The sequence below is a fragment of the Babylonia areolata genome, chromosome 1, assembly GCF_041734735.1.
Source record: "Babylonia areolata isolate BAREFJ2019XMU chromosome 1, ASM4173473v1, whole genome shotgun sequence".
Lineage (NCBI taxonomy): Eukaryota > Metazoa > Mollusca > Gastropoda > Neogastropoda > Buccinidae > Babylonia > Babylonia areolata.
Genome location: NC_134876.1, coordinates 64,070,370 through 64,081,808, shown reverse-complemented (window position 1 = coordinate 64,081,808; position 11,439 = coordinate 64,070,370). Strand labels below are relative to the sequence as shown.

The 11,439-nt window shown below is 42.0% G+C and overlaps 1 protein-coding gene across 1 annotated transcript in view; it reads right to left on the bottom strand.

Annotated features, from left to right (window-relative positions):
- LOC143285847 (uncharacterized) overlaps positions 1-1,212 on the bottom strand; it is a 28,570-nt gene extending 27,358 nt beyond the window's left edge. The window contains exon 1 of the mRNA XM_076593319.1: positions 1,137-1,212. Within this exon, the coding sequence (XP_076449434.1) occupies positions 1,137-1,191 (55 nt within the window). The 5' untranslated portion in view covers positions 1,192-1,212. The remainder of the gene's footprint in view (positions 1-1,136) is intronic.
- Between the last annotated feature and the right edge of the window lie 10,227 nt (positions 1,213-11,439).

Here is an 11,439-nt window from a genome sequence, read left to right as displayed (position 1 = left end):
CCCATTGTGTGCAGAGACAGACAGACAGACAGACGTAAGATAAGATAAGATAAGATAAAATAATAACTTTATCATCTCATTAAGAGAAATTACAGACAGACAGAGAGACAAGAGAGAGAGAAAGAGAGAGAGAAAGAGAGAGAGAGAGATAAACAGAGAGAGATACAGAGAGAACAACTTAATCAGCATAATCATGCCGGCATTAGTCGTCCAGTACCGGCATGCATAAGGGCACTCTTCACAGAAACGTTCTCCGGTCGATAAACGGTATAATTATGTGTGACTAAAACTAACAAAGCCAATCGTAAACGATTGAAAACAAACAGCTGGCTCATAAAATGTCCACAACATTGCAAAAGGTAAAAAACGCAACAGCCCACAACACACTCGTCGCACACGCGCGCGCGCGCGCGCCCTCGCGCGCGCACACACACACACACGTCTAATATCACACACACACACACACACACACACACACACACACACACACACACACACACACACACACACACACACACACACACACACACACACACACACGTCTAATATTACACACACACACGCACACACACACACACGTCTAATATTACACACTCTCACACACACACACACACACACACACACACACACACGCACACACACGCACACACACACACACACGCACACACGTCCAATATCACACACACACACACACACACACACACACGTCTAATATTACACACACACACACACACACACACACACACACACACACACACACGTCTAATATCACACATACACACACACACACACACACACACACACACACACACACACACACACACACACACACACACACACACACGTCTAATATTACACACACACACACACACACACACACACACACACGTCTAATATTACACACACATACACACACACACACACACACACACATGTCTAATGTTACACACACACACACACACGTCTAATATTACAAACACACACACACACACACACACACACACACACACACACACACACATGTCTAATATCACACACACACACACACACACACACACACACACACACACACACACACACAGAGTAGTATTGCATGCATGTTATGACAAACAAGGACAGTTATCCGAGTCTCTTACCATTGCAGCAGAAGACCAGGACAAAGACAATCAGCGTAGACACCGGAAAAACCATCCTGCCTGCAACCACACGCCCCCCCTGCCTCCACACACACGCACACAGACACACAGAGACACACACAGAGACACACACAGACACAGACACAGACAGACAGACAGACACAGACACACACACAGACACACAGAGACACAGACACAGACAGACAGACAGACAGACACACACACACACACACACACACACACACACACACACACACACACACACACACACACACACACACACACACACACACAAGAATGCGGATTGAAATAATTTTTCTTGAGAGAATTAAAAAAAAAAAAGAAAAAAAAGAGAAACAGCCTGTAAGATTCCATTCGTAATTTCTGGTCCAGGCTTGAACTCCTAACACAAACCAGTAATCAGTCAATGTGATTCGAATGACGTGTTTTGAGTGACTAAGTATTTAATTCACGTGTATACTCTTGCATTTGGCATTCCTTTGATCAACTTGATTAACTTGGAATGATATTGTTGAAATAATTTTCAGGGGCCGCCTTTTTTTTTATTGGTAAGTATTAAATATTGATTTTGTTCTGTATGAATTTTTCTGTCTCTTGTTTCAAGTCGTCACGAATTTTTAGTTGTTATTTTATTGTGTCGAATGGTACTGCATTGCATTGTATTGTATAGTACAATTGTGTCGTATCTTATTGTACTGTATTGCATTGCATTGTATTGTATAGTACAATTGTGTCGTATCTTATTGTACTGTATTGCATTGCATTGTATTGTATAGTACAATTGTGTCGTATCTTATTGTACTGTATTGCATTGCATTGCATTGTATAGTACAATTGTGTCGTATCTTATTGTACTGTATTGCATTGCATTGTATTGTATAGTACAATTGTGTCGTATCTTATTGCACTGTATTGCATTGCATTGCATTGCATTGTATAGTACAATTGTGTCGTATCTTATTGCACTGTATTGCATTGCATTGTATAGTACAATTGTGTCGTATCTTATTGCACTGTATTGCATTGCATTGCATTGTATAGTACAATTGTGTCGTATCTTATTGCACTGTATTGCATTGCATTGCATTGTATAGTACAATTGTGTCGTATCTTATTGTACTGCATTGCATTGCATTGTGTTGTATAGTACAATTGTGTCGTATCTTATTGTACTGTATTGCATTGCATTGTATTGTATAGTACAATTGTGTCGTATCTTATTGTACTGTATTGCATTGCATTGCATTGTATAGTACAATTGTGTCGTATCTTATTGTACTGTATTGCATTGCATTGCATTGTATAGTACAATTGTGTCGTATCTTATTGTACTGTATTGCATTGCATTGCATTGTATAGTACAATTGTGTCGTATCTTATTGCACTGTATTGCATTGCATTGCATTGTATAGTACAATTGTGTCGTATCTTATTGTACTGTATTGCATTGCATTGCATTGTATAGTACAATTGTGTCGTATCTTATTGCACTGTATTGCATTGCATTGCATTGTATAGTACAATTGTGTCGTATCTTATTGTACTGTATTGCATTGCATTGTATTGTATAGTACAATTGTGTCGTATCTTATTGCACTGTATTGCATTGCATTGCATTGTATAGTACAATTGTGTCGTATCTTATTGCACTGTATTGTATTGCATTGCATTGCATTGCATTGTATAGTACAATTGTGTCGTATCTTATTGCACTGTATTGCATTGCATTGCATTGTATAGTACAATTGTGTCGTATCTTATTGCACTGTATTGCATTGCATTGCATTGTATAGTACAATTGTGTCGTATCTTATTGCACTGTATTGCATTGCATTGCATTGTATAGTACAATTGTGTCGTATCTTATTGTACTGTATTGCATTGCATTGCATTGTATAGTACAATTGTGTCGTATCTTATTGTACTGTATTGCATTGCATTGCATTGTATAGTACAATTGTGTCGTATCTTATTGTACTGTATTGCATTGCATTGCATTGTATAGTACAATTGTGTCGTATCTTATTGCACTGTATTGCATTGCATTGCATTGTATAGTACAATTGTGTCGTATCTTATTGTACTGTATTGCATTGCATTGCATTGTATAGTACAATTGTGTCGTATCTTATTGCACTGTATTGCATTGCATTGCATTGTATAGTACAATTGTGTCGTATCTTATTGTACTGTATTGCATTGCATTGTATTGTATAGTACAATTGTGTCGTATCTTATTGCACTGTATTGCATTGCATTGCATTGTATAGTACAATTGTGTCGTATCTTATTGCACTGTATTGTATTGCATTGCATTGCATTGCATTGTATAGTACAATTGTGTCGTATCTTATTGCACTGTATTGCATTGCATTGCATTGTATAGTACAATTGTGTCGTATCTTATTGCACTGTATTGCATTGCATTGCATTGTATAGTACAATTGTGTCGTATCTTATTGCACTGTATTGCATTGCATTGCATTGTATAGTACAATTGTGTCGTATCTTATTGCACTGTATTGCATTGCATTGCATTGTATAGTACAATTGTGTCGTATCTTATTGCACTGTATTGCATTGCATTGCATTGTATAGTACAATTGTGTCGTATCTTATTGCACTGTATTGCATTGCATTGCATTGTATAGTACAATTGTGTCGTATCTTATTGTACTGCATTGCATTGCATTGTGTTGTATAGTACAATTGTGTCGTATCTTATTGTACTGTATTGCATTGCATTGCATTGTATAGTACAATTGTGTCGTATCTTATTGTACTGTATTGCATTGCATTGTATTGTATAGTACAATTGTGTCGTATCTTATTGTACTGTATTGCATTGCATTGCATAGCCATAGCTTCTTCTTCTTCTTCTTCTGCGTTCACTCGTATGCACACGAGTGGGTTTTTACGTGTATGACCGTTTTTACCCCGCCATGTAGGCAGCCATACTCCGTTTTCGGGGGTATAGCCATAGCCATTTCCAGCTTTTCTTCCCGCCACCCCCTCCACCGCCCCCCTCACCCCCCTTTTTTTTAATTAAAAAAGATTAAATCGTATCGTCCTCTCGCAAGATTTCGGACAAACTTTAGTGTCAGAAACCTACCACGTCACAGCGATGTATCATGTGAGCTTACCAGGATGTTTATTTACCGCATAATAAAACAAGAGAGGCAATGCCTTCAAGACTCACTTGTGATACACTTAAAAAAAAATCCAAGCTTTTTATGTATTGAGTATAATTTCAAAATGTAATGTTTAAGATGAGAAAGATCAGTTTAAAGCAAATTAAGTCCCCTAGCATTAATTACAGAGTAATTTCCCTTTTTTACTAACTGCACCAAAACGTTTGCAAAATAAATAAAAATTCCATGCTTAGCAAAAGAAGTTCCTGTTTGAACAAAAAATGATAATAATGACTGCTCTAGTTGTTGGGTCAGAATATCAGATCAAAGTGCCAAGTTTAGAGAATACAAAAAAATATAAATATAACAGTAAATGCAGTTTGCATATAATTAGGCTTCATTTTTTATTTTTTTGTGCCCATCCCAGAGGTGCAATATTGTTTTAAACAAGATGACTGGAAAGAACTGAATTTTTCCTATTTTTATGCCAAATTTGGTGTCAACTGACAAAGTATTTGCAGAGAAAATGTCAATGTTAAAGTTTACCACGGACACACAGACACACAGACACACGGACACACACACACACACACACAGACAACCGAACACCGGGGTTAAAACATAGACTCACTTTTGTTTACACAAGTGAGTCAAACAGGGAAACAAATTCAATGGAATCTTCTTTACAGCAAGATTTCTTTCTGGCAATATAGGCCTCCTGCTCCGGTTGGTTGGTCTGTTCCACTGAATGACGAGCACTGAGAAAACGACAGTTACAGCCAGGTTGTTACGTTGTTTCACATTATTTTGATTTCTTCGACCAGTGGTTCATACACTGGCCTTTTCAAACACATAAAAAACACCCCCGAAAACGGAGTATGGCTGCCTTGATGGCGGGGTAAAAACGGTCATACACGTAAAAAGCTCACTCGTGTGCGTACGGGTGAACGTGGGAGTTGCAGCCCACGAACGAAGACGAAGAAGAAGAAGAAGAAGAAGAAGAAGAAGAAACATAAGACAATAAACCAGTTCCACACAATGTTCAGTCAACACAGACGTTCCGTGGCAGTGGAGTGGGTTGGGGCACTATCATGGAACCCCCAAGGAAAACGAAAAAGAGGAAGGCCAAGAAACACCTGGCGACGTGACCTTGAGGCAGAAACCAAGAGGATGGGATATACCTGGAGACAGCTGGAGAGAATAGCCCAGGACAGAGGACTCTGGCGGACTGTTGTCGGCGGCCTATGCTCCAGGGGGAGTGATGGGCCTAAGTAAAGTAAGTAAGGAGTGGGTTGGGTGTTTGACTTTCGGATCCAGTGATCACCAGTGATCAGGGTTCAGTGATCACCAGTGATCAGGGTTCAGTGATCAGGGTTCAGTGATCACCAGTGATCAGGGTTCAGTGATCAGGGTTCAGTGATCACCAGTGATCAGGGTCCAGTGATCACCAGTGATCAGGGTCCAGTGATCACCAGTGATCAGAGTTCAGTGATCAGGGTTCAGTGATCAGGCTTCAGTGATCACCAGTGATCACCAGTGATCAGGGTTCAGTGATCAGGGTTCAGTGATCACCAGTGATCAGGGTTCAGTGATCAGGGTTCAGTGATCACCAATGATCACCAGTGATCAGGGTTCAGTGATCAGGGTTCAGTGATCACCAGTGATCAGGGTCCAGTGATCACCAGTGATCAGGGTTCAGTGATCACCAGTGATCAGGGTTCAGTGATCACCAGTGACCAGGGTTCCAGGTCTCATTTCCGCATGGTGTCGTGCCCCCAGGGAAAGGCACTTCACTCCGATTTTTTGGTTGATATGGATATTTATATAGCGCCTATCCTCGGTCGGAGACCAAGCTCTAAGCGCTTTACACACACGGGGTCATTTACACAACAGGCTGCCTACCTGGGTAGAGCCGACTGACAGCTGCCATTGGGCGCTCATCATTCGTTTCCTGTGTCATTCAGTCAGATTTCAGGCACGCACACCTACACACTGAGACAAACATGTAACATTTAACATTTTACGTGCATGATCGTTTTGTTTATTTACCCCGCCATGTAGGCAGCCATACTCCGTTTTCGGTGGTGTGCATGCTGGGTATGTTCTTCTTTCCATAACCCACCGAACGCTGACATGGATTACAGGATCTTTAACGTGCGTATTTGATCTTCTCCGTGCGTATACACACGAAGGGGGTTCAGGCACTGGCAGGTCTGCACATATGTTGACCTGGGAGATCGGAAAATTCTCCACCCTTTACCCACCAGGCGCCACCGAGATTCGAACCCAGGACCCTCAGATTGGAAGTCCAACGCTTTAACCACTCGGCTATTGCGGCCGATTTTCTCTCAGTCCACCCAGGTTTGAACGGCGCGGGAACTTGACCGGCTGGAAACAGCAGGACAGCAATGGGCCCCGCCTTCCCAGGCCGAATTTCGGACACGGTGATTGTGCATTCATTGCCCCGATGGTCGTAAAAGGCCAAGCGACTTTAACCTTTTTAACCGAACACATATAATAGAGCCAACGGCAACAAATTCCCGGGAGTTTCCGACAAAATTGCGACCGATCTTTCCGTGGACAACAGACCGAATTTTACACAAATAAAAATATTCTGGAACGAATCAAGTAAAGCCAAACTGCACAAAGACACACAGAATCGCCCCAAACTTTCCTCCTTTTGGAAACATGTGAAACAACTCATTCTCACACGCTACGACACGCTGATTCCCATGGATAAATAAGTAGCTTTGTTTGGTACAACAAAAATGGACATTCCAACTGATGAAAAACGAAAGGAAATCAATACGATATTGTTAATAGCAAAACTGTCCATCTCCAAATTTAAATACGGCAAGTGAAAAAAATCCTGACCATGTCTTTGAATCAGAGCTCACCCTACGTAACCTATGATCAGTATCCGTTAAGATACCAGAACACTGAGTCAGGCCCACAAAAAATCCTGAGGGTAGTATTCAGTGTGCACATACATATTATTGTACTTAGGTGCAGAGCTTGTGGAAAGGGAGGGGATTGAGTGAGTAAAGGAGACAGAGAGAGTGAGAGGGTGTGTGTGTGTGTGTGTGTGTGTGTGTGTACCATGCTTCTCTTTCAGGCAATATGATTTTGTGTGAAACCATCATGTATGTGTAATATATGTTGCATGGTCTTGTAAATGTTTGAACATGCCATTGGGAAGAAGACAGATTAAAAATATGAGAAAAAAAAGAAAGAAAAGACAACAGAAAGAAGAAAAATGATGATGGAAGGAACAAAAAAAAAAAAGATAAAAAAGACACACAAAAAAAGATACAAAAGACAACAAAAAAACAAAAAAAGGAAGAGAAAAAAAGAAGAAAAAAAAAAAGAAGAAGAAAAAAAAAGAAGAAGAGAAAAAAAGAAGAAAAAAAAGAAAAGAAAGAACCTTCCAGGATGCTGAAACTATCCTGCTCATTTGCAGAACTTTTAGGCATCCACTGATTTCTTCTTTAAAAAAAAAAACAAAAAAACAAATAAAAAAAAAACAGGAAAAAAAAACCCCCACACACACAGAGAATCAGAACTTCAAGAAGGCAGTGCATTCACATCGAAAGAAGAGTAAGATGTGCCCATGACAAAACTGTCCTCCTGTGTCACTAAAATCCCGCGTCAGAAGAACGACACGACAGAGAGACAGAAGAGGGAAAGAGACCGAGTGAAAGAAAGGTGGACAGAGAAGTAGAAGAAGAAGATAGACAGAAAAGAAGAAGAAACAGGCGGAGGAGGAGGAGGAGGAGAAGAAGAGAAAAAGAAAACTAGTGTAAGAAAGAAGAGAAGAAGAAGAAGGAGGAGAAAAAGAAGGAAGAGGAGGAGGAGAAGAAGAGGGAAAGAAAAGCAGTGAAAGAAAGATGACAGAAGAAGAAGAAGAAGAAGAAGGAAGAGGAGGAGGAGGAGGAGAGGGAAAGAAAACGAGTGAACGAAAAATGACAGAGAAGAAGAAGAAGAAGAAGGAAGAGGAGGAGGAGGAGGAGAGGGAAAGAAAAGGGAAAGAAAACGAGTGAACGAAAAATGACAGAGAAGAAGAAGAAGAAGGAAGAGGAGGAGGAGGAGAAGAAGAGGGAAAGAAAAGCAGTGAAAGAAAGATGACACAGAAGAAGAAGAAGAAGAAGAAGAAGAAGGAAGAGGAGGAGGAGGAGGTGAGGGAAAGAAAACGAGTGAACGAAAGATGACAGAAAAGAAGAAGAAGAAGAAGAAGGAAGAGGAGGAGGAGGAGGAGAGGGAAAGAAAACGAGTGAACGAAAGATGACAGAGAAGAAGAAGAAGAAGCAGAAGAAGGAAGAGGAGGAGGAGGAGGAGGAGAGGGAAAGAAAACGAGTGAACGAAAGATGACAGAAAAGAAGAAGAAGAAGGAAGAGGAGGAGGAGAAGAAGAGGGAAAGAAAAGCAGTGAAAGAAAGATGACAGAAGAAGAAGAAGAAGAAGAAGAAGGAAGAGGAGGAGGAGGAGGAGGAGGAGAGGGAAAGAAAACGAGTGAACGAAAGATGACAGAGAAGAAGAAGAAGAAGAAGGAGAAGGAGGAGGAGGAGGAGAATTAGGAGGAGGAGGAGAGGGAAAGAAAACGAGTGAACGAAAGATGACAGAGAAGAAGAAGAAGGAAAGACACCGAGAGGAAGACACGGAGACAAGACGTGTACCTGTATCATTTACACACAAGCCCTTTCAGTCAAGTTTCTGTTCAGGGCTTGAGTCCTGGCTCCGTGGAAGATGCGTTGTCAAGAGGGCGCTAGTCCTGCGGTTCGGCAGCGGCAGAGATCTAGGAGAGCCTCTGACCTGACTATTTCACTCAGTTCAGCTGCAAATCCTTAAATACTGACGCCACCACATACAGCTGCTTAGTAGTAAGGGGGGAAAAAAAAAGATGAGGATGGAGGAGGAGGGGAGTGGCAGTGGGGATGGGGTGGGGGGGGGGGGGAACCACGGGGAGAGGGTCTAACAGAAGAATGTTGTGGCGACGTCAGATTTAAAAAAAAAAAAAAAAAAAAAAAAAAAAGAAGAAGGAGAAAGAAAAGTCGTTCAACCATGACGGCTTTGACGTCGGTAGGTTAAGGGGCTTAAGCTGCAATGACTCAAACAATTGACTGCCATGTGGGGGCGGAGTGATTAAAAAGCAATGATTGTCAGTGTGTGTGATTTTTATTTTCTGTCCGTTCCGGTCTATGCTTCTCGACGGTCTATGCGTCTATGCTTCTCGACGGTCTATGCTTCTCGACGGTCTATGCGTCTATGCTTCTCGACGGTCTATGCTTCTCGAGTGTTCCTTCTCTCCGTCCTTAGGCTTCCCTCCTCCCTCCCTCTCCTTCTCTCCCTCCCTTCCCCACTCAACCCTCCGGCCGCTATCATACAAAATCTTTCTGCGTTTCACTTTCTTATGACTGTATAATGTTGATGTGTGTACTTTTCATCTCCTCGGAGATGTTATTGTTGTTGTTGTTGTTGTCGTCGTGGTCGTTGTTGTTGTTATTGTCGTCGTCGTCGTTGTTGTTATTGTCGTCGTTGCTTTTGTTGTTGTTGTTGTCGTCGTCGTTGTTGTTATTGTCGTCGTCGTCGTTGCTTTTGTTGTTGTTGTTGTCGTCGTCGTTGTTGTTGTTGTCGTCGTCGTTGTTGTTGTTGTTGTCATTGTCGTCGTCGTCGTTGTTGTCGTCGTCGTCGTTGTTGTTGTCGTCGTCGTTGTTGTCATAGTCGCCGTCGTCGTCGTCATCGTTGTTGTTGTCATTGTCGTCGTTGTTGTTGTTGTCGTCGTCGTCGTAGTCGTTGTTGTTGTTGTCATTGTCGTCGTCGTCGTTGTTGTTGTCGTAGTCGTCGTTGTTGTCATAGTAGCCGTCGTCGTCGTCGTTTTTGTTGTCATTGTCGTCGTCGTTGTTGTTGTCGTCATCGTTGTTATTGTTGTTGTCGTCGTCGTCGTTGTTGTTGTTGTTGTCGTCATCGTTGTTATTGTTGTTGTCGTCGTCGTTGTTGTTGTTGTTGTCGTCGTCGTTGTTGTTGTTGTTGTCATCATCGTCGTTGTTGTTGTTGTTGTCGTCGTCGTCGTTGTTGTTGTTGTCGTCGTCGTTGTTGTCGTCGTCATTGTCGTCTTCATTGTCGTCGTCGTCGTTGTTGTTGTCGTCGTCGTTGCTGGTGTTGTTGTCGTTGTCGTTGCTGATGTTGTCATTATCGTCGTCGTCGTTGCTTTTGTTGTTTTTGTTGTCGTCGTCGTTGTTGTTGTCTCAATAATTACTGGGCAATGTACTGCTGACCTTAAGGGGTGTCAAACAAGACGGTAAACTGGGGTTCCGTGCACACCATGCGCAAAGCGTCGGTGGCATTGATTTTGTTCTTGGCTTGACAGTTCTGTTGAAACACCTGCTTTGACAGGTAAACAAATCGATACGTTACACAGGGTGGGGGAGGGAGGGCGGGGTGGACACTGGTGACGCGGAAAAGAGCAGCTGGAATTTCACCACACACATAAATGGGTTTGTTGTGATGAGAAGATCATCCAGTCCAATTCTAATAATAATAATGGTATTTGTATAGCTCTGAATCTTGTGCAGAGACAAATCAAAGCGCTTTCGCACCAGTCATTCACACGCAAGCATAACTCTAAAACTGGAGAAACTGAAGACAAGGAAGAGGCAGGGAAGGGAGGCTATTTTGGGAAGAGGTGGGTTTTAAGGCCAGACTTGAAAGAGCTGAGTGTGGAGACTTGACGAAGCGAAAGTGGAAGTTCATTCCAATTGCAAGGCCCAGAGACAGAGAAAGAACGACGGCCAACAGCCGAGTGTTTGGATCTGAGTATGCGTAAACAGAGTGGATCCGAAGCCGATCGTAGTGAGCGAGATGGTGTGTACAGGTGAAGGCAGCCACAGAGACAGGAAGGGGCAGATTTGTGAATACATTTATAACATAGAGTACTGATCTTGTACTTTATTCAGTTCAATTCAATTCAGTCCAATCCGGCACACTTGTGTACAGTACAGTAGAATACAGCAGAGGACAATACAGTACAGTATATTACATTACAGCACAGCACAGCATAACATAATACAGCACAGCGCAGCACAGCAAAGTACAGTACAATACACTTCAGGGCAGCACAGTACAGGACAGTACAGCACACTACAGAACAGTGCAGCA